Raw genomic sequence first — 24180 nt, forward strand, 5'->3', positions numbered from 1 at the left:
CTTGTTAGGGACTGTGGTAATCAATTTCACTTTGTGTGACTAGGTGACAGGTCAAAATGTTTTTATTTCAGCAGACTCCCCTAATATTTTGTGTTGTGAAGGAATAGAATGCCTGGCAATTTGGATTATGCAGATTTATATGTGCCATGTGTGGAGTTGGTGGTAATATTCAAGTGCATGCACTTCAGCATTCTGGGCTATTTTATTTTTGAAAAATGTGAATTATTCTGGATCATTGTGTTTCAGCATATGATGCATCTTTGATGATAGCATTACCTAGAAGAGATTTTGTTGCAAGGCCTCCAATCAATTCCCCAGTTACTGGGAAAGAACCACCCACTAGCTGATGGAAATAATAATTGGTTTAAAACAGCCTCCCGCAGCCTGGTTCTCTCCAAATGTTGGTGGATGTGACTCCCAACAAGCCCGGCCAGCATGGCCAATTCTAGTGAATGGTCAGAATTGTATCCCAGCAACCTCTGGAGGGCAAACGGTTGGGGAAGCCTTTAAACAAGTGAGTTTTGACATAATTTCTGACAGTGGCCTGGCTACAGGTTCCTGGGACTTTGCAAACATGTAGGCTGCTGTGAGAGAGGCACTCACAGCTGCTTTTCTCTTCGATTATCATCATGCTCTCTCATCCCTAAGCACATGCTGTAATCAAGAGCTTGTTTGTGTTGTCCTGATAAACAATAGTTTGGCTTATTGTAATTTGCCAACCAGGCCAAGATATGTGATCATGCATAAAATAAATTGGTAGAAGTAATACTTGCGGTTGGTTGAAAAACATATGCTTGGTTATCCTGTTTACAATTGAAAATGCCACTGTCATTGTGATTTAAAAAGCAGTTTATGGCTAAACTAGTTTGGTTACAAATAATAGTTTTTTTATAGAGATTTTAATAAGCAGATATGAACAAAGTTTCTGTTAAGTACAATAATACACATGTTTCTATATTTTAGTTTTGTTAATGCTAATCACATGTCACCCAGTACAATGCCTCAGTGTTTACAAGCGGAGACTAGTGAAAATTTATTTTCTATATTATGTACCTTCTGTATCCATTCTTTATTTACACAGTAGTAACACACACTGCGAAGGCCACCAATTCATAACACTTATTCACACACAGTCTTAACAGCTGAATATCCATTGTAGTAACGGTCCATGTTCCTTTTCTGTAGCTCTTCTCATCAAGTGTAGCATCTGTTTTTAGTAGGGCCGTGCACCAGATTTGGCTTCTGCCTCAGACTCAGGCCAAATCAGATCAGAAGGATTTGGGCCTCAGTCAAAGTGAGTTGAGACAGCCACAGACTGCTTAAGTTGGGTTGGATGGCCCAAAGGATCTGGGGCTGTTATGCAGTAGGGCATCAGGCAGGAGGAAGAGGCAAGCATTGGGTTTCCCATGAAGAGGCGGGGTCCTACCAGATGCATTGCTGGTTGTGTCTTCCCAGGAGAACTGAATTCAGCGTGATTTACTTCTGAGTTGAATTGTACAGGGTTGCACTCTCAGGCTGCAATATTATGCTTTCACACTTGTTTGGAAGTAAGATGACAGTTGCACAAAGATGATTTCTAGTTGGGTAGGGTTGAAATGATGAAAGCGTCATGAAAAGGGCAGGGAAACCAACCAGGCAATTCATATCAGGCAAAGACATCTCACTCCCTCTTCACCCTCTGGTGTGGACAGACAGCAGGAGATGTGGAAACACATCAAAGCAGAGGAACTATAAAACAACATGCAAATTCGAATTTAAACAGTGTGGTAATGTGAACACAGCATTGGCCCTACTGGCTTGGGATAATTGTCACCCAGATTCAAATATTCTATCTTGGACAAAGTGTTGAAACGTATGCTGGCTGTTCAACTCCAAACAGTGTTGGAAGATGCAGAATCTGGTTTCTGGCCTGGTTTTAGGATAGATGAAGTCTTGGTTACCTTGGTGAATGACTCACACTGGTGAAATGGATACAGGAAATTCAAGCCAGTTGATTTTCTTGAACTTCTCAGCAGTTTTCAATACCACTGCCCATAGAACCTTTTGGAGCACTTGTCGTTCAGCCTGAGACGCATGATGTGATGGTGTTTCTGGTCCTTTGTGGATTATTCTTCTCAGGCAGTGCTGAAGAGTGACGTCAGTCCCCATAATGACAATTGACTTAATGACCGTTTCCAGGTTCTGTTCTGTCACTCATGTTTTTTAACATCTACATGCAAACATTGGGAGAAGTCACCCAGAGATTTGGACTGAAGTGCCATCAGTATGTAGTAGTAGATTATATTTGTGGTGGTGGGTGTCCCAAGTCATATCAGAGTAAACCTATTGAAATTAATGGACTCGACTAACTTTTTAAATTTAATTTCAGTGGTCATACTCGTGAGTATGACTAACCCTATGTGTTTTATATGTTAGTTTGATTTTGAGAGCCACCTTGTGTTGCTTTTTTTCTAATATTTGGGGTATAAATCCACTAAATAAATTACTTATTGGCATCCCATTATCTCCTGAACATTTCTTTTTTTTTTCAGTAGGTTGTCACTTCTTTAATTCTGCTTACTCTTCTGTCTTTTGTTTTGCAGTTTTTATCAACTGATTATTAATCATATTTTATGTTTCTGTGTTTAATTTGTTTTAGCTGCCTTCATTGGTTCAAAGCTTTAACTGGAGAGTTGGAATATAAGTACTTTAATTGTATAATCCTTCAGCTTTCTATTTAAGGCGAAACATTGTTTCTAAGTCACTATGTTTGCTTTTCTTATAAATCAACATTGACAATAGTGTTAGGCAGTCAGATCTCCTTTATCTACAAAATGATGCTATTCATTCCAATAATCCTTATATAGAAATATGACATCACATTTTATCTTGAACTCTTTTCTGCACCTTACTGTGGCTTATTGTTGTTAAAATAATCAGTGATAAATTTAACCCATTTCTGTGACTAAATACATTCGTTTGTCTTTTAAACGTCAAACATAAATTCACTAGCATACATTTTAGATAATGTTTAATGTTACATCTGTGTTTTATCATGATGAGATCCACTTCATGTGTAGGTTTATGCAGAGCTCTGCAGAGGAAGCATCAGGCTGTTGTCCAGATCTTAATCCCTAATGATTGGGCTTTTTTAAACAAATGGAAATTCTGACAGTTTGTGCAGATACATGTTTATACAAAGAAGTGGCTGACAGCCAAATGTTAAACCCATCAGTAATATCAGAATCTCCTCAGTGTGGTACGTAGGTCATCGATTTATAACTAAAAATGGCTATCTTTACTAGCAAAGTACCTGTAAATTTCATGACTGCAGAAGGGAAGCCAGGCCTCGCTATCCCCAAATACAGATCAGCTTGTTTCTGTCAGATAGTTTTGGCAGCTATACAGGTGAAAGGTGAAAGGGAACCCACATGGGTAGAGGGATTATCAAATAGTTTTTGTTTTACAGTTTTCCAGATCAGTGGTACTCTGTGAAAACACCTTTTAAAACAAGCTAGAAAGCAAGATCAGGAGAATGTGGTGGATTGTGTTGTTCATCACTACCGTCATCACTAAGATGTGCAGCAAGTGTCCCCTTCTTTCTGTCTCCACACATGCATACACATGTGCCACATTCCACAAGGTAAACAGAATAGCAGTGGAAGTACTGTTTGAGAGAAAGTACTATATTGGTAGCATCGCTAAGTATATTTAAATGGGCAATAAATATATTAACATCTATTTATTGCCTATTTAACTTCACTCTAGAAAGAGAATATATTATTTTTAACTTTCAGCTTCCTCCAAGTGCTGAATGCTGGAACAGTTAGGTGCAGAAAATGAGGTTCTGGTCTCAAATACCTGGGCCACCTGACTTATTGCATCACCAAGCTAAGCAGGGCTATCTACATTTCAAAAACTGATGCTAGGCTGCAACAGGGGTGAGTCCTTGAAGCTTTGCTCTCAGGTTGTGTCCAGAAAACTATCACTGGTTCATTAACTTCTGGGGTGAACCAAGGCTGAGAGTTAGAAGACCTGTTGACAAGGCCTAGGCTAATAGCGCTGCTGAACCAGTATGAAACCATTCCTATTTCAGCTTCAATAGAGGACCATTGACTAATCTGGGGTGAAGGAGAGGTGAAGTTGTCTAAGGTATATGATCCTGAATAAGAAGAAAATGAATGGGTGTGAGAGGGAGGAGAGAGCAAGCAGTGGTAGGGTTATCTGTGACATCCTTCTTCCTGTTGAATGAATTCTGCTTCTGAAGTGAGAACTTCAAGGTATGGAGGATATAAAGTAAACTCATAATTTTCCATATCGGAAACTAAAATGTCAACACAATCCCTATTCCTAGTAACATATGTCAAATGTTTATTGAATACATAATTTGTTCAGACTGTGGCAGAAATCCGCCCAATATTCATGGGAGAATGTGGTATGATCTTTTAGAGCAGTCAAATGAAACTTTATTACATAGCATGACAAAGGTCTGTAATTTTATCAGGACGAGTTACCGTATATGTTGTTTACTGGGTTGGGGAACAGTAGAAGCTATTGGTAATTGCGACTCTGCAGGTGGGCACACAGTTGCAGAGCCATCACCAGAACTCTCCTGACCTGACCTCCACCTTGGCCTTCCCCATCCTGATGAGTGCGACACCCCACCACAAGCCACTACTGCATCCTACTGTAATCTTGTGGCTGCCCTGAACCTTTTGTGATATGCATATATTGCCCACATCCTCTTTAAAACTTGACCACACTGTTTCCTCTCCCCACAGTAGCCACAATACTTTACTCTGCAAAATATTGTAGAAAGAGACATATTTGGGTGGCTCAGTTCAGTAATATCAGTGCAGAGGTGCCACATTAAAGGTTCAGACAATTTTCTTTGCATGCTCCTGAGAAAAGTTGGCTATTTCATATCAACAGCAGTGTTAACTGAGAGAACTTTGACTTGAGTTAGTAATTTAATTTCATGGTTTAAGTTAATAATTTTGAAAATCTACTGAAATGACAATACTGAACTGTAAGATTTGCTAGCTTTATTTCATGGGAAAAATTGCTTTCTGTTCCCAACACTGAAAGGGATCCGCCTTCTCTTCTCCCACACTCTTTTTCTCCCCCTCCCAAGGGGTTGGCCTTCGTATGTCATGCATTCCCACCCTAACTTGTCTCAGACTGCTGCAGAGTAGCACAAATACTTGGTTTTCTTTCTAGCTTGAGGGTGGAAGAAGCTTTCATTTCCTTGAGATCACTGGTATGCTGCTGTTGGAAGAGAAAATTGCTGAATTCTACAATTGTGTTAAACCTTTTGGTTAAGAATGCTGGCAAGAACAAATAGTAAAAATATGAAAAAGGAACTGGTTATAGAATCTCCACAAAAGTGCCCAAACGCAGCAAGTTCTGAGGCAGAAGTGGACAGTCCAGTTGAAGTTTTGGTAAGGTGATCTCTCTCTCTCTCTCTCTCTCTCTCTCTCTCTGTGTGTGTGTGTGTGTGTGTGTGTAAAAGGGAGAGAGGCTATGCAGAAACATTTCTATTTAGAAATCCTTGAAGGCTTGTAAAGTTAATTTTCTTTGTGATAAACAATTGCATCTTCTACTGTTCACAGTTCTGTTGCAATCTGCTAGTGTGACTTTCAGTGACTAATTTCTATATGAAACATTTGGTCTCTCTTTATAGTTGGTAAAAACACTTTCTAATTTCTTTTCTAAACGGCTGCCTAATATTAAATTAATATAAGCAATCTAAAGTGGAAACTCTTAATCCTTTGATATTTTAAATAATATGATGAAGCAAATGTTCTGCTGTCTCCAGTTTAATTTTCAGTGTAGGGTGCATTTAAAATACTTGAGTGTTTGAAATGTACAGTACAGATATTGTTGCCTTTGTTATCTTGCAGTACATATCTTAAGGAAAACATTTTTTGTATGTGCAGACTGAGAATTCTAGTCCTCTTGTTTAGCTTGATTATATTCAGGGGTGCGGAAACAAGGCATGCAATGCACTTCTGAGGAATCATTGAAAATATTATGCTTTTTGTGACTGATGAGCTTCTATGTTCCACGGGCGACCTGTATAGTTGTACAAGTTGTACAAGAAGTTTCTGGTTGCGTACTCTTTTTGTAAAATCTGCATTAATTTTGATATGTATTGTTTTCATTTGTTTTGGGGGGGGGGTGAGAATGTTATGTCTTAATAGCTCATGAGTTGTGACACCAAAGGAAGTATGGTTGGACCTTGTTGTGTGCGAGGTCCACCAACACTCTGCACTCAGATAATTAGTTCTTTCAGCTGTTTGGCAAGACATTAACTAGAACATTGTGTTAAAACAAAACAGCTGCAAGTGAGCAATTGTTCCAATTGGCAGGCACTCTTCATTAGACCTAGGTGTATTGTTTGTTAATATATAAATGGCTAATATCTACTAGACAATTTTCAAACATGCATGTTCTCCATGGAGAAATAAAATAAGCACGGCAAATGTTTTGCCAGAAAGAGATGCATTTTAAGGAGAAAGCAATGAGCAGTGTGCTAGATTCCTGCTTGCTTCTGTTTTGAATATCCTTCCTGTAAAATCCTTGTGGATTTTATATTTGGATGCATTGTACTTTCCTAAGTATTTGGGAAGGGCAGTGGGGGATGGAAAAGGAGACATGTTATGTCTTAATAGCTCATGAGTGGACCCCAAAGGAAGTGCACACTGCTAACAAAATTGAATGGAGAAGTGAGCCACATCCCTTGTTTTGAGAAACTAGTAATCAGTGGGTGTATATTCTAAATAACATCCAGGTTTTCATCAGAGATATTCTAAGCAAGTTTTCTTTCTCTCAGCCCTTCTTTTGCAATGCTTCTTTATTTAGACACATTGCATTTTCACCCTTATGTTATAAACAAATTAAATGTTAAAAGTGAAGTTATGCTGCATGCTCGTTATTGAAATTATTTTGTACATTTCAAATGAGTTAAAGGGGGAGACAAAACATTCATAACTTCATTTTTGTTGTATAACACTGAAGTGGGAACTATGTAGAGAGATCTGCAAGTTACGTATTATGCTTGTGCTCATGCTCATGGGGAAGATGCCAATTACGGTTGTAAAAAGAAGTGCTTTCTGTTTCCCACCTGGGGAAACAATCATGGCTGTTGCCTTTCACATGTAATTTCAGAATGTATTGTAATGGTTAAAGGTAGATCACAAATGAAACCATATCGCAAGGTGGATTTCTATTAACTATAGAAATAATCTCCTTGTTCAACATAATAGTAAGCCATTGCTTCACTCTATGTACATAAGTTAGAACCAACCCAAGCAAAGCCTTGGGACTATCCTGTCCCCATGCGACTGGGTGAAGGACTTCTGCAGCATTATGTATGAACCAAAAATGGTTGTTTAAAACACACTCACACAATTTCTAAACAAACCAACTTCAGAACATGGGTTCATTGTGCACGTAGTGCTAAACTATAAACAGTAACATGAAAAGTCAGTCCATTATGGTTGACAAAAATAAATAAATGTGAGTTTAAGGTGGAAAGTTGAGTACTGTAGTGTTATTTCTTTGTGTATTTTCTTAGAAAAATTATAGGGCAGAATTCAACTCATTGGACCTGCTAGCAAAAGCCCACACAACTACTTATACTTAAATCCTACCAAATGAAAGTAAGCTTGATAAGGATAAGTCATGTACGGAAATACTGCGTTATCTCCTACCTCTTCGCCATTCATACTTTTCATGAAGGGAGAGAGGAATGCTCCAGATACTTTGCTCATAGCTTACCATGTTTTTGCTGTAGGGTGGGGAAATCATGGTGGTGAGGCAGAACAGACTGGTCTTTAATTGTGTAACTAAGGGGAATGTATATGCTGCTTTCCTACATCTTGCTTCCCTCTCTTCTTTCTTCAAGTTCCGCAGCTCCTTTACTGGATCACCTTCTTGCTGTAATCCATGTTAGAGTAAAAGGACCCCTGACAGTTAAGTCCAGTCGCGAACGACTCTGGGGTTGCGGCACTCATCTCACGTTACTGGCCGAGAGAGCTGACATTTGTCCGCAGACAGTTTTTCCGGGTCATGTGGCCAGCATGACTAAGCCGCTTCTGGCAAAACCAGAACAGCGCACGGAAACGCCATTTACCTTCCCGCCGGAGTAGTACCTATTTATCTACTTGCACTATCAAAGTGCAAGTAGATAAATAGTTCGCTTTCGAACTTCTAGTAGATAAATAGTTCGCTTTCGAACTTCTAGGTTGGCAGGAGCTGGGACCGAGCAATGGGAGCTCACCCCGTTGCGGGGATTCGAACCACCGACCTTCTGATCGGCAAGCCCAAGGCTCAGTGGTTTACACCACAGCGCCACCTGCGTCCCTACCCACCCGCATCCCATGTTAGAGTAGTAATGCTTAAATGCTCTTACCACATTGGACACACAATTATTTTAACCAATACGCTTTTGAGTCCTTAATTACATAACTTCTCTTGTATGGTTTGTACAAAACAAAGTAGTGAGGAAGGAGCAGAAATGCAGACTCTACTGAGACCTTTCAGACTTTACTTCACATGAATGGGTCTCAGATTCCAAATTCAGGCACATGTATACAGAGTAGGATTGTAAAGATGAGGACAGAAGGAAATGAAATATAGAAAAATACAAATGGTGGTGATCACAAATGGTGATCATTACCTTGTTAAGAATGGCCATTCACAAAAGTAGTTGATAATACAGAAATTATGGCATTGATAAGCCAGTTAGCACATGCAGTGTGGAAAAAATACCAATTGTGCTGATTCAGATGTAGTCTGAACGTAGTATGTCAGATGTAGTATGCATCTGAATACCAGCTAATAGAAACTGTAGAAGGGCAGAGTATGTCTGAGTTCAGGTCATGCTTGCAGGTTTCCCATAAGCATCTGGTTGGCTGCTGCAAGAACAGGATGCTAAACTAGATAGGTCACTGGCTTGTCTTATGTTCTTATGAGAGTACAAGTGCTGAACTGCAGCCTTACAGACCCAGAGGGAATGTAGCTCTCCAGGCAGGGGGGTGGGAGTTTCCCCACACCTGCTGCATGGTTCATTACTTTTCAGCAGGCCCTTTTCTTGTGCTACAAATACCTCTGTTCACTACTTACCCCAAAAGGTCACAATATGTAGTTCTGAATACATCTAAAGAGTTTTACAGGGGTGAAGTTATTTCCTAGCATCTTGAGGCCCAAAAATAATCGCTTTAGAGGTAGTATTGTATGTAGCCTATATAACTTTTTCCCTGTTAGACAATGGTTTATAGAATGGAAAATATCTGTAAGAGGGAGCACAGGGGAGAATCTGCTTTCCTGGAAAGTGTGTCACTGTAAGTAGTGCCAAAGTCAATATGTTGTCCTCTATTCTTTTGTTGAGAATGATGAAATATCCTTCCTCTTACTGAGGATGTGAACTCTAGAAAACATATCAGAATATTCTCTTAAATGAGATGATTATTGTTAGGGTTATGCATAGGTGTGTAAGGCATTAGTTTCAAGAATAGCATGCAGTCTTAACAAGGGCCCTGTGACTAAGGTTAGTAGATTTCCATATGTTTCGGTAGGGTAGAAAGGATAGGAATCTTGTCCATTAGAGCCAAATGTAATCCATGCTATTCAAAAGAAGATAAGAGCAGGTTCACTGGATCAGGCCAAAAGACCATCTGGCCTAGCATCTTGCTCTTACAGGACCAGCCAGACCACAAGCAGCACCTGAGTGTATGAACACTTCCCACTTAAGACAGTGGAAATACAACATAGCCATCATAGCTAGTAGGCATTAAATGGTGGTTTTATTTATATTTATAAACTGCTAAACCTTACAAAACACCACAGTGGTTTTTACAACCATTTCTATTTGTTTATTTAAAGGTCATACCCTGCTTTCCACCATGCAGGTTTCAAAGCAGCTTACAACAACAAATAAAGTACAACAAATAAAGCAGTTATCCCAAGAGAAATCAGTTACTGCCCATGAGTCAGCTCATACTTCCTGTAAAGCCTGTAGAAATAGGAGAGTTTCTGGCACCTGACAAAATATGTACAATCTCATAGCTGGGTTAACTTCAATGGGCAATGTATTCCACAAGGCAGGTACTCTGTGTGGAAGGACTTCAAGTCACTGTGAAACAAACCTCTGGTACATGGGACACCACAAGCAGGGCCCCCATAGATGAGCACAGTGAACAAGCAGGGCTTTATATATAAACAGTAAAATATTAAGTTTGGCCCAGTAAGTTTGGCCAAGTAGCCTTTGGTCAGGGCCCAGCCTGACTCCCTCCTCTGGCAACCTGCACAGAATTTTGCTTAATGGTTGCCATCAATTTGATTTTAATTAATTTTTATAATGAAATGTTTTTAGAATGTTGGATTATTTGACTGTTGTTAGCCGCCCTGAGCCCGGCTTCGGCTGGGGAGGGCGGGATATAAATAAAATTTATTATTATTATTATTATTATTATTATTATTATTATTATTATTGACAGTTTCTCAACACAGGTATTATGTCCCACATAGAACTCATTGCAATAATTCAGTTGTGATTTTACCAATGTTACCAATGTCTAGGAATATCTGTAGTTGGCACACCAGCCAAAACTTACAGTAACTACTCCCGGCCACTTGAGCCTCCAGTGACAATTACAGATCAAGAGGTACTCCTAGACTATATAAATATTCCTTCAGAGGTAGCATAACCCCATGCTGAAAAGGTAACTGACCTATATCCAGAACAGCACAGCCATTCACCCACAGAGCCTCCATTTTACCAGGATTTGGCTTCAGTTTATTGCTTTATTAATATTCTGGGACAATAGGCTTTGAAATACATTCTTTATTTTATTGTGTACCTACATGTGGTTGCAAGATGAAAGGGGGAAATAATCCTATTTTGTTGGATCAACACATGTCAGTACAAACAACAAATAATCTCCCAGTTATTCGTAAACCTTAGCTTTTTCTTCAACAGATTAACTACTTTGCTAGAACATAGAAGTAAATATGTACAGTGCCTTAAATCTTAAAACATTGTCATGATAGGGAAGAATAACTTTTACTTGTATTCAAACAACAAATTTTATAGTAAAGTAAATGAGGAAAGGAGTTTAAAACTGGTTGTGGGTAGAGATCTGGAATATAACTGTCCACACTGAGGAAGAAAGAAGGAGGTTGTAACTTTTTCCAGGCTTGGCTTTAATGGTAATATTTCTAGCTGCTTTAATTAGTTATTTTTCTATTGGAAATGTGTATTTATTGGGGCTTGAACCTCTCATTTACATTGTGTGCGTATACTTTGCTTGAACTTTTCGTGCTATTATCAGTATCTTGTAATCTCACCAGATGCCTTTTTCATAGGAAACTTTCCATGATATGCTTTATTTTGAAGCTTTCAGGAAATAGAATTTCAGGAAGCATATTTAAAAACAATAGTCTGAGCTGTGTTTGTAGGAGATATTTCCACCTGATACCATAAAACCAGTGTTCTTTCTTAGTGTTGCTAATAGACCTGGGCCCTTGTCCAGAGAACCACACAAGCAAGAGAACATTGCATAGATGGGCTTGTTCTCTTACAGTGCCAACTGGAATTGAAGCAGGAGCTTAACACAGTGCTGATCCACAGTTGAAGGAGTATAAACAGGGGAAGGGTGTGCCTCTACTTGTGTTTCTCCTATTGCAGATTGGGATTATGAAGCTTTAGAATGAAGACTCTCGCATGTTTACCTATTAGACTGGTGAGGAGAGCACAAAGATGGCACTTGTTCAAGTGTGCACATACAGGCAGCTGTGTCTGAGACACAGCACTAACTGGTTCACCCATAGCCCTCCCCACAGTTGGCTTCTGCACCTGTAGTATGGCTGATCTGGAAGATATCTGCATATGTGAATTGCATTCTCTGGATGTATGCAACTGGAAGTTCTTTCACTACCTGTGAAAGAGCTTCAGTATCATTCTGCTTCCCAGTGGTAACAAGTGGGTACAGTGGTACCACGGGTTAAGTAATTAATTCGTTCTGGAGGTCCGTTCTTAACCTGAAACAGTTCTTAACCTGAAGCACCACTTTAGCTTGTGGGGCCTTCTGCTGCTGCCATGCCCCGGAGCGCGATTTCTGTTCTCATCCTGAAGCAAAGTTCTTAACCCGAGGTACTATTTCTGGGTTAGCGGAGTCTGTAACCTGAAGCGTCTGTAACCCAAGGTACCACTGTATTTGACCATGGATTAATAGTCATTATTTCCCCACCCCATAGTATCATTAATCTAAACAGTGGTGTGAAAAATACAAATTACAGAATCTAGCTCTTCCATTTGTTCGTGTATATTTTCTTTGGTGGAGGAAATAACTGTTATGGTTAGCAGTTTATGCACAAGGGTAACAGATTCTTTAGGTAGCTTGTTTCCTTTTTGAGATTAATGAAGAACTAGTATTTGTTAGTAGCACCTAATGGAACTAATTGACATGAAGGGGTGTGATTGGATCTCAGCTAGAAGAGAGATGCTATCATTGAGCTCCATGTAGTGTCCTTTCCCAGGGGTGGAGGAAGGGGGGTGCAGTGGGGGCGGTTGCCCTGGGTGTCACCACTGAGGGCGGTGACAAAATGCCAGGCGGCACTCGCGGGGCCTGCAGTGCGCCCGAGCCACTCGTCTCTCCTGGGAGACACATGGGGCTTGAGCATGCCCGGGCTCCGCTCTGCCAAATGGTCTGCCCGCTGCCTCCCCCTCAGCTGTAGGGCAGCAGAGTGGGAGGAGGCAGGTAGACTCCAGAGGCCCCGCAGAGTGTCCTGCCCCGGCTGGCCCTGCTCCATGGGTGGTTGGCCCCACTCCCGGGCGCAGGGCACGCGACCACCCCCAGGCGCCTGATCGGCTTGCTCTGCTGCTGCCCTTTCCATCCTCTGTTTATAAGGCAGGCTAATTATTTAAAACCAGAAACAAATTTAGCAGCAATACTGTTAAATTGAGAAACAATTTCCTTTGAAAAAGATTCTGAATTAAATTTAGATTAGGAGTAAACAAAAATAGTTCACCCACAGATTTTTATTGGCTTTTGTTGGCTCAAAAACTCAAGTAAAAGTTGATCTATCTGTGTCCTAATACTAGAATGTTCAAGCCAAATGGCTTCCATTGTGTTTTACTCCTTTGCGCCGTGCTGTTGCTGTTTCAAACACTGAGAGAAAAATGAAGATACTAAGTAAACTTGTGTCTACAATACTCTTTTGGGAAAATGTCTCTGGAGTCCTTCATGGTTCTGTCTTAGAAGCAAAGCAGAAAATTTGCTGCAACTCTTAACTGTACACATTCTAGCATTTAAAATCTGCCACCTGGCTTATGCAGGCAATTAAGAAAATTGATGGTCACTGATTTTAAATGTGTATGTGTTGTATTTTATATAGATTTTATTGTAAACTGCTTTCGTGTTTTTTTATGATACAGTGGTATAGAAATATTTAAATAAATACATAAATAAAACACATAAAAGTTATTTATTCCTATATAGCACAATAAAAACATTTCTGGTTTGCTATCATATGCGGTTATTGCTTTCACATACAGTTGTGTGAAATACCTATGTCACGGCAATCTGTTTCTAATAGAACCTAGATGGGTAGCTATATCATGTCTGTTAAAGTTTTGATACTTTTCTGCAGTACGCCTTTCTCAGAGTAGGATCAGTTACCTTTATGTTCTTTTTAATCAGTATTCCTTGATTAAAGGAATTTATCTTTCACATTCATTGGCAATGGTCAGCTGCTTTAATAAGTCTCATCCTGATTTGTTCATTTGCAGAAATCATTAGATTTTGCTGGTGGTTTCAGCGAAAATATGTCTGTATAACTAGAGATGTAATGATTTAGTTATCTAGCTGTTGAGTAACAAGTGGGATATTATGGTCAAGTTGTATTTCAACCAGAAAAACTGTGTGTGTGTGTGTGTGTGTGTGTGTGTGCGCCTTGTATTTCTTTAGGGTTTGGTCTATTTTATTATGTCGTCAAGAGTTTCTACGTTTACTTTTGAAGTTAAGTTTGCCTATTCTTTTGCATGTGGGTGTTCTTATTATTCTTTGAACTAAGTATGCTCCGCTATACAAACAATTAAAGCATACTTTTCTTTTTTGTGATAATGTATTGTGTTCTCTGTAAAAAAACAAAAACTAAAACTTAGTTGCACACTCCCAGTTCTCTAGCCTCTCCTTTGATAGTGTTTCTTTCCAAATATAACATTTTGTTCTTTTGAACTCCATCCAATATGACGTTTTATTTAACAGGAATGTTCCCATGTGGTAGATATTAGAAAATCTGAATTAAATTTGACTAACCTGTGTGCAGATCAGTGTGTCTCCAAAGAAGCCTTTTTTGAAGAAAATCTTAACATATGCTGTATCTTCCTCTGAATCCTGAGATAGGAAAAAATGATCTTTGATAGAAAGTCTTCTGATTTGCCTTAATTTACTTCATGTAATTGTTAAATATTGGAACTTAAATTCCCACATATTGTTGCTGATACAGAGAAATATTACATATTTTCCAGTAAAAGGAGCATTCAGGCGAAAAATACGGTACTTTATGGGAATTCAAGCAGAAAAGTGAACTTAAACCATTCTCGTACTATTTTTTGCAAGCTTCCTTCCATGGTATTTACACAACTAGAGCCTTTCTAGATAGCAGTATAAACCTTATCAAGACATGTGAAGTGTCCTATTGCAGCATAATTAGTATTCACAGTTTCAGCTAGAGGTTTACCTGGATCCATGATCCAAAAGTTTTTTTTTGTTTTTTTGTTCAGAGATTCTATAAAAGATAATCAGTTGCTCACTTGGAGTTGGGCAATAATTGGCATAGTTTCTTTATCTATGTTATGTAGAGTAATTTTGCTTAAATTGTATGTATGTGTAATGGATAGATAGATAGATTAGATAGTGGTATTACAGTTATTTCCAAGCCATTAGAATCAGATCGCTTAATTGCAGCAAAAGATATTAGAGGTGTTTGCCTTGTGTTAAGAAGGGCTGCACAATATTCAGTGATAAGAGTAAAATATCTCATTTGTAAACCAGGAGAATACTTGAGAATGCAGCTATTAGATAAAATTGAAGCAGCCTAATGACATAATACTGTGCTGATTAAAAGGAATGGATTGCTTTATATACATAAACCTGCATTTGTTAAGCATTTTGAACTTAAGTAAAACTTGACTTGTGTCTCCATTGTGTACAGCAATTTCTCCACACATGTTGGCTATATTGTTTTTTATACAAACACTTTGTTATCTGTAGTTCAGTTCAAACTCTGTTTCTATGGTATTCTAACTTTATTGTCTGCAATCCTATACACACTTAAATGGAGCTTAATGTGTAGAATTGTGCTGCAGCAGCCCATGGGTATATATAAATCCACATAAGTATATTTATAAATAAATTTGTGTTATCTAATAACTTAAATATTTCTATTTCTTTTTAGGCAAAACCAAAGCTCATTGAACCAATAGACTATGAAAATGTCATTGTTCAAAAGAAAACTCAAATCCTCAATGATGCCTTGCGTGAGATGCTGCTTTTCCCTTATGATGACTTCCAGGTAGCGTCTTTAATTCCAACACTAACAATTTTTTTAAAAGTTATTGTGTATTACCTGGTTAGCTATAAAGCATCAAATGCTATTTCCTTTAAACTTAGATTCAGGCTATATCCTAACTGATTTTACTGGTTACTATTGCTTCCCCTCCCCCTAGGTATGTGTGTGTGTGTATATATATCTATCTCTATATATCTATATATGTGTGTATATATGTATACACACACAGTGTATGTGTATATAATATATATATATATACATATATATATATATATATATCTTTTAGTACTTTTACATTAGAAATATGGTAAACTCATGATTTACCATTATGAAGAAACAAGGCTATTGTTTATTCTGTGCTGCTTACTTGCTTGTCTCCAGACTCTGTTCAATGTCTTGGTCCTAATCTTAATTTTTTTATTTTATTGAGTGACTCCTTGTACATTTGTGTCTGCATGCTCAGATCAACATCTGAGGTTCTGTGTCTTGCTCTGTGTGTCTGATGTGCAGGCAGGTACAGATTCTCAGTCATGGAATCTAGCTGCCCTTAGGGATGCTGATGTAACTCCCATCACTGTGTGGTTTTGCCATATAGTGACATCTTGGCTCTTAAGGCAGGGTCTTTGGGATTGCACAATTTGGCTTTTGGCAAATGGCTTTTGGCATTCTCCACTGTCTTTTTTGTGTCTTTCATTTTTGTTTGCTTCTGTGGCTTTGGTAATGTTCATTTTTTTGTTATAAAACTCTTACTAATTTTATTGTTAATCAAATTAATAAGCGATACAAAATACATCAATTTTGGAGTTCTTTTTTGAAAGAAAAATAGAATACAATTTTTAAATAAAAAAGGAAAAGTAAACTATGAAATTTACTATGTTTAATCACCTCAGTGTAGCTATAGGAGTTATTTTTCCCCAAGACAGAGTTCTTTATTTAAAAATATACATAAACAAATATTCTGCTTCCAGCATAAGGTTAACTTAATTGTGTGCGTTTCTTCAGTGACTTCTTCTTCCTTCACCTCACCACAAAAGATTGTATGTGGAGCAGAGGCGGGGAACCTTTTTTAGTCTGAGGGCCACATTTCCTTCTCAGCAATTTTCTAGGGGCCACATACACCAGTGGTGCACACAGAGGCAAAAGTATGTGGAGCCAAAAATGAATTTCCCCCCTTTATATAGTAGGCTGTTCTCTACACAAACTCATGCATCCGTCTCTGTCCCTAGTCAAGGCAAGCAAAATGCATCATCAGAGTTCAACGACATATTCCAGCCAGTCAAAAACACTCAAGGAGGTTGCAATGCAGGACTAGAGGGCAGAGTCAGAGGTGGTTAGAGAGTGTAGTTTGGGAAGAATCCCAAGGGCCAGATAGAGAGGCTTGGACAACTGCTTTTGTCGCTTGGGCCAGAGGTTCCCACCCCTGATATAGAGACCTGGTTGTACAGCTAGCATAAAAAAAAACCCAGCGGTGTTAGTTTGTCTCACAAGAAGACTTGGATTTCTTACTGCAGCCATGTGAAAGTATTTTAACTGCTCTGGGATTGACCACTATAACTGGCTGTGGCATGGTGACATTGTTTTAAAAAACACACAGCAAAAACTATTCTGAAGGCTCTCCAGCTATCATGGAAGTAACTCAAATTAGTATGTAACCACTTTGACAGAGATGGTGCAAAAAATGAACATGTAACATAGCATGGCAGACCTGCTTCATGTGTTTGCTGTATCTTCTTGAGACTTGCAGGATCTTCTGGGGTTTTACTATTCATTAAACTCCTTTAAGAAAATGATCACAGTTCTGGCTGTGAGATTTCTCTATTTCTTGTTTAAGCCCTATGTATCTTGATGCAAAGTAAAATGAGTGATTTTTTGTTGATATTTGCCTGAAATGTTTGATATAAATACTGGATTTAATTCATGGAATGCTGATATTTTTTCTGGATATGAGTATGTTACTTTTTTTTCTTTTTCTTTTTGGTAAATGGCCTTTGTTTTAAAGAAGGATGCCCTCCTTCTTTAAAGGGTTTGAACTATGTTCATCTGTATGTTTGGATAATACTATTTTTAGCAGAACAAAGGAAGAAGTATGTTGAGCATCCATGGAAAGACCAGTATTGAATGCAGGAAGCAGGTGTTGACTGCAAACAATAGCAAATGTATATGTGGCTCAAATAAAGTTAAACATCTTGGGATTTGTTAGCAATCCAGTAAGACTCCAAATAAGTTTAAAACCATCCTAGAGTATAGGCCATAATCTTGATAAGAATTATTGGGAAGACATCAAAGTTAATATGCATAATGTACTTTACAAAACAAATTAAACTACCAGTTCTGCCACAGAACTGACTTTCTGATGCACAATTTGATTTGTAATACAGTAGTAACCATAGTATGTTACTGTACTCCATATAATATGTAATGTAATACTCCATTGCTAATAGCTACGGAGAGAGTCAGAGGACTATTACATCAAAAGAGGCAAATCACTTGGGGATCCTTTGTTTGAGTGAAGTTATGTATATGAAGATTTGTAGATGAGGGATTATTGTGGTGTAGAAGGATAGGAGAGGCATGAGTCTCATAGTTCAGGCATACACTAATAAGAGGAGGGGGAAATAGGACATGCCAGGGGAGGTTTGATTTAGGGGAGGAAAGAATTATTTTGACTAAAAGTAGAGCTGAGACAAAAAGTTCTTTCAGTTTGAATTTGGGATAGGCAAAAGTGGGGGCTGATTTTCCCTCACAAAATATTTTTGGGGTAACTCCCCATAATTTTGGGAGGGAGGGGCCCTCTCAGTAGCAACTACAGCTTTCTCTTTGTTTAAATTGCTTTTCTGTCAGCTGCTATTCCCTCTTCCAGTGCTATATGTCATAACATAGTCCTGTAACAGTCCACCACATCTTGTGAGGGCAAAGTAAGATTGTTGGTTTTTTTTTCTTTTTCTTTTTAAAGCAAAGGAGGAAAGCTCCCTGAAGCTTAAATACAAATTAACCTTCACTCCCAGGAATAGTTCCAAAATATTTCCCCAAATTTGCTGCCCCCAAATGGGGTGATGAATTAGGGGAGGGCATTTTTCATCTGCACTCAGTGAAAGAAAATGAAGGCCATCCCTCTGTTGACCCCAACAGACAAAACATAGGTTTGTGGAATTGAAGAGGAGGAGCTGCTACGAGAGAAGTAAGGAGAAACAGCATCAGCGGTGGGTTCTAGTGAGCTCTTGCTGCTGCCACCACTTCTCTGATGGGAGAGGGCTTCAGCAGGGATGAGCAGTGGCAGTAGCGGTAGTGGCTGGGTGAGGCAAAACACTTTTTCATTTTGCCTCAGGCAGCAAATCAGGATGAGCCGCCCCTGAGGTTCCTTGTATCTGTGGTCAGTTAAACTTCCAGGCAGTCTACACTCTTGTGAAAATTAGTCTTCAGCTTTGTTAACTCATACACAGCCTTAACAACTGTAGAATAAAGATGCTTAAAAAGTTGAATCTGAGATAAGAGAGGTAGGAAAAAACTGGGACAATTTCTTTTAGCTTTTTTCGTATCTCAAAAACAGGATTGTGAACACTAAGGGCCCTGTCTCAGAATGATATGTATGATGACTAAACTAACAAAATCCAGGCTACAGTAAAAACGTATTAGTTATAAAGTGTGGTGTAGTGGTTGGACTAGGATTTGGGAGACCATGGTTCAAATCTCCCCTTGGCGTTGAAGCTCACTAGGTGACCTTGGACCAGTTGTGCCTCTCAGCCTAACCTACCTTACAGCATTTTTGTGGGTATTAAATGAGGAGGGGAGTGTATACCACCATGACCTCCTTGGAGAAAAAGGTGGGATAGAAATGTATACAGTATAATAATACTGTAATGACAATTTATTTCCATAGTGTGTATTTTGGTATTTTACATATAGTTCCAATATATATATATATATATATATATATATATATATATATGAATTAACAAATTGATGAAGAACAAACCTTTCCTTGTGAGCTATTTGATTTTAGAAATCATTTTAGTTAAATTTTATATTCATTTCAGCCTCAGTCCTTGCCATATTTATTAGGGAGTAAGCCGCATGGAACTCAGCGGTGCTTGGTCTTAGACCTTGATAGAATTGCATTGGAGGATGTAATTAGCATTTATAAATACAAGTGAAAACTATTTGCAATTAATTATACTTTGATCTCTCACTAAAGACAGCAGTACTGAAACGACAGCATCGATATGTATGCTCTACAATTCCTGATAATGCAGAGAAAGAAGCTCAGAGTTTATTTGTTAAAGAGGTAATGCTTCTAGTGTATTTGCTACTTGATTCCCATGCTTTGTATTTTTAATTTTATGTTGTAGCAAGTAGAACATGCAGCAAAATGTTGTTACATAGTTATCAACCCTAAAAGGAATGGTCCTGTTCAGGGCTCCTGCTAGCTGGAATAGAAGACATGTAGTTCTGTTGATGCCTCTTGGAGTTTTAAAAAGAATTTTAAAAAGCTCTCACTTGTTCTGTGAAGTGGTAAAGACATTCTGACTGTCCTGCTTTAAATCACCCATTCTAGTCTGTTCATACATGTGTTATTTTCACAGTTGTGAATGTTTTTACAAGTTGAGAATTGTATGGTTTATCTAGCTGTCTTATTTCACTATAGGACTTTCAAGGACAGCTACTAAATTAACTTTTATGAAAAATTAGTTGCTAGCATAGCCTTGGTTCTTATAATGAGCTTGACCAACATGCAAGATAAGCTAGTGTTGAAGCGAAAATAAATGAGAATTGTTATGTTAGCAGAGCATGGGTGGAGTAAAAATGTACTTCCTCTGATCGAGGGTTGAAAAGGCTTTACTGCAATTTTAGCCAGATTAGCAGCAGAACAAGCTAGTTGTATATTCAGACGGATATTCAGTAATATTAATTGTGATAAATTTTATACAGTATATGGGTGCATTTTTATTTTTATACTTTTTCTTACTACAGTATCCTTATTTAATGGGGAGAAATGCTTTTTCACTAATAACAAATCTCATCAAAAAATTTAACTGACAGTTTTAAAAGCAACAATTTAAATAAAAAGAAACTCACACTGCTAAGAAAATCACACTGTTCTATAAAGAATCTCACTCAAAGTTATATGTTTTGTCCTTATTTGCAGTGCATTAAAACATATAACTCGGACTGGCATGTTGTCAATTATAAATATGAAGATTACTCAGGAGAGTTTCGACAGCTTCCAAAGTGAGTAGGGTTTTCTAGGATTATACAACCTTTGTACTTGCAATAAGATTTTTGTAAACTTTGGATAACTAATCTGAGGCTGTGTGGGTGATTTGGTGAGTGACAATTCCTTATCTTTGTGCTGCTTATGTAATGTTTGAAATAGTTTTGCCTCTCCTCCTTGCCCCCTTCAGATATTCAAGAGGTCCTTCAATGAACACAGAGTAGCACTGTAGTAGTAGGCTGTATCCGTGTGCTTCCTTATATGCTCACAATGTCCCAAACATACTTTGTTAGGCACTTCTGCCTATGACTGGGAACCCTGTTTCTTCAAGATTTTACATCACAGGGAGATTTATAGGCCTGTTGAAAGAAAAAGCCTGCATGCCCTAAACATGTTTGGTACGTCTTCTTTGGAACTACTGAAAGGGGCTTGAGATCCCCGAGTTCCAGATGTAGATACAACCTACATATTTCATTGGAAACAATGCAGGACACAGGAGTCATTGGGCTCTTATGCTACTTCGTTGTACCACCATATGTTGTATCTGAAGTTGCTATCGGTGGGAATGCTATAAGGAATGTCAACTTTAAATGTCTTTGTTTCATTTTTACCTTTACAGTGCACCTCTGAAAATAGCAACTTGTTACTTGGGAGGTACTACAAAATGGGAATGATTGGAGAGGCAAACATTTTTTAGAAGACAACAAATTCTCCTTTGAGAGGACATATTTGTTGCCAACTCCATTTTATTAAAGAGCATAGAATGTGCCAAATAATGCAAAACCCCAGTAAACATGGAAAGGGGTGAATGTGATCTGTGTGTTAGTACTGGCAGAATATATAGCGAGTATGCCCCAAACACACTGTCTTTTCTGCCATAATTAGGATCATTGCAGCTTGAAGAAAAGTTCCTTTTAATGGTTTCTTGGCAAAAAGGAACTTTGTTTTTTATATTTTTTGAAGAGAAATAGAATACCATTTTCTAATAAGATACAATTGTGCTGAACCTGAAAAGCTAACACCATGCACAGTGTCTCACCTGCCACTGCCCCCACAAGAAGCCCCACTACTTTTACTTCCATTTAGGCAAACTAATAATATATGTTCTTTCAAGTATACATCTCTATTTTACTGTGCATATATGCATTGACCATTCATTACTCTAGTGATCCTGAACTGATTATTGTGGGATGTGGTATTCTTTTTTTCTTAGCAAAGGGACCAAATTAGATAAACTTCCAGTTCATGTTTATGAAGTTGATGAAGAAGCAGATAAGGATGAGGTAAGCATATGACTTCTGTTTTCAACTTGTCAGTTTAAACTCTTGTAATGTAATAATTATTCAGATATTCTAGCATGGTAGAATGTCAGATGGTTATCAGAGATGTGTAAAATATCCATCTAAACGCAGTTTTTAGTTTGTGGTGCATATCTGGTCCCAGAGTTGGCAGCTTAATAATCCTAGCGCTATTGTCAGCTCCTGCTGACTTCACTTTAACTCTGGTGGAAATTCTCTCAGGCCATGTCTCTCTAACTCAAAACTAGAGAAAGTGTCATTAAATCTCAGTAGTTAAATGTGAAACAAACAAAATTTTAAATAATAATCTAATATGGCCATTGGCACAACCTATCAGCATTAAGTAGTTTTTGCTTGATTCAAAAGACATTTGAAAACATGACCTGTGTGTAACTTTGATCGGGAAATGACCTGACCTACAGGAACCAGAAAGTCACTTTCTGTTATAAAATTATTGTGTAATTAGTTAGGGCATTGTCTTCTTGATTTAACAGATGGCGTGATATGAGGTACTTTCAAAGTTTGTAAACTAATTCTTTATTCTCATATCCTGCCTTATTCCCTCAAGGAAACATGTGTTAAAGCCGATGCAGTCTTGATCTACCACAGTAACATCAAACTGTTGACTACAATTGGCAGACAAGTTAATAGGGCCCTCAAAGATGTAGAAATGTGAAATGAATTTAAGGTTGGAAAAATGAGAAACGGAAAGAGACTGAAATGGACTTATTTATCGATCTCTAGTACAGTTGTGCCTTGCATTCCAAATGCCTTGCGAGTCGAACAGTTTGGCTCCCGAACAATGCAAACCTGGAAGTGAGTGTTCCGGTTTGCGAACGTTCTTTGGAACCCAAACGTCCTCTGCGGCTTCTGATTGGCGGCAGGAGCTTCCTGCAGCCAATTGGAAGCTATGCCTTGGTTTCTGAATGTTTTGGAAGTCAAACGGACTTCCAGAACAGATTCCATTTGACTTCCGAGGTACCACTGTATATATAGAACCAGCAGCTCGTGATAAAGGACCCAAATATGTATCACTGTCTTATTGTAGCCTTTTCTTTTTTAAAAAACAAACAATCCCCAGGATGCAGCCTCTCTAGGATCTCAGAAGGGAGGAATTACAAAACAAGGATGGCTATACAAAGGCAACATGAACAGTGCTATCAGTGTTACTATGCGGGTAGGTTTTATCTCTTCTGCTAGACTTCCTTTTTTTTCCAGATAAATTTTTATTGTTTTCAACATGTAGTTCTTTTTCCAACCATCCTTATTGTCACATTATAATCCCTTTGACTCTGCCGAGTCCTAACTTCCCTCCCTCCTGACCCCTGGTATATACATCACATACTTTTTGCGTATATTATTGTCATAACTCTACTGTTTTACATTGGAGGTGTTATTCCAGTCCTGCTAGTGTCTTAATATTTTTGTTGTTCTCCTTTATATATTCAATAAATTTATTCCAATTGTTACTATATCTCTGGTCCTCTTCTGCTGGACTTTCAGTGCACACAGTTGCACATTGTCAATATTATTGATTTCAACAGCACTTCAGCGTGTGTAGTGCATTGTAGCATTGGGGTTGAAATCCGAAGAACTCCCTACTAAAGATCTGTGAAAGTGCATTTTCACTTTCTCCTCTGACAACCACTCTTCACAATGCTACAGGATGTTTCTGAAGCTGCTTTTGGGCCAGGCAATATGACCGTTCCTGTTTGGGGGCTTGCAAGCCCTTGCATGTTCTTAATAGGGTCTTTGGATTATGGTGTATGGAAATGGAGTTCTTTTGTGTGTGTTTTGTTAGTTTCATATTTTTAATGTGACTACTTTTTCATAACTAGTCTTTCAAAAGAAGATTTTTTCATCTACTCCAACTTGGTGATGGATCATATAACCTAAATTTCTACAAAGATGAGAAAATATCGAAAGAACCAAAAGGGTCAATATTTTTGGATTCTTGCATGGGAGTGGTCCAGGTAAGTAGAGAATTATACTGTTTAATATGTTGTTTAAGTATTGTACAAACTTAAATCTATATGTTCCTTTTGTCTCTCTTCAGTACTTTTGGAGTGGATAAATAGGTTTAGGTGGCAGTCATAACTATAGTAGGATGTTTAC

The 24180-nt window shown here is 38.3% G+C and overlaps 1 protein-coding gene across 15 annotated transcripts in view; it reads left to right on the plus strand.

Annotated features, from left to right (window-relative positions):
- Positions 1-24180, plus strand: part of DOCK9 (dedicator of cytokinesis 9) — a 103047-nt gene that overhangs the window by 17178 nt on the left and 61689 nt on the right. For 14 of the 15 annotated variants that reach the window (XM_081002875.1, XM_081002868.1, XM_081002879.1 and 11 more), the window contains exons 2-7: positions 15445-15561; positions 19751-19840; positions 20702-20784; positions 21981-22050; positions 23147-23242; positions 23904-24038. In XM_081002875.1, the coding sequence (XP_080859001.1) occupies positions 15445-15561; positions 19751-19840; positions 20702-20784; positions 21981-22050; positions 23147-23242; positions 23904-24038 (591 nt within the window). Of the gene's footprint in view, positions 1-5163; positions 5421-15444; positions 15562-19750; positions 19841-20701; positions 20785-21980; positions 22051-23146; positions 23243-23903; positions 24039-24180 lie in introns of those variants that run through there. The other variant, XM_081002874.1, reaches the window with a different exon arrangement.

This window comes from Podarcis pityusensis (genome assembly GCF_964106645.2).
Source record: "Podarcis pityusensis genome assembly, chromosome: 4".
NCBI classification, from domain to species: domain Eukaryota; kingdom Metazoa; phylum Chordata; class Lepidosauria; order Squamata; family Lacertidae; genus Podarcis; species Podarcis pityusensis.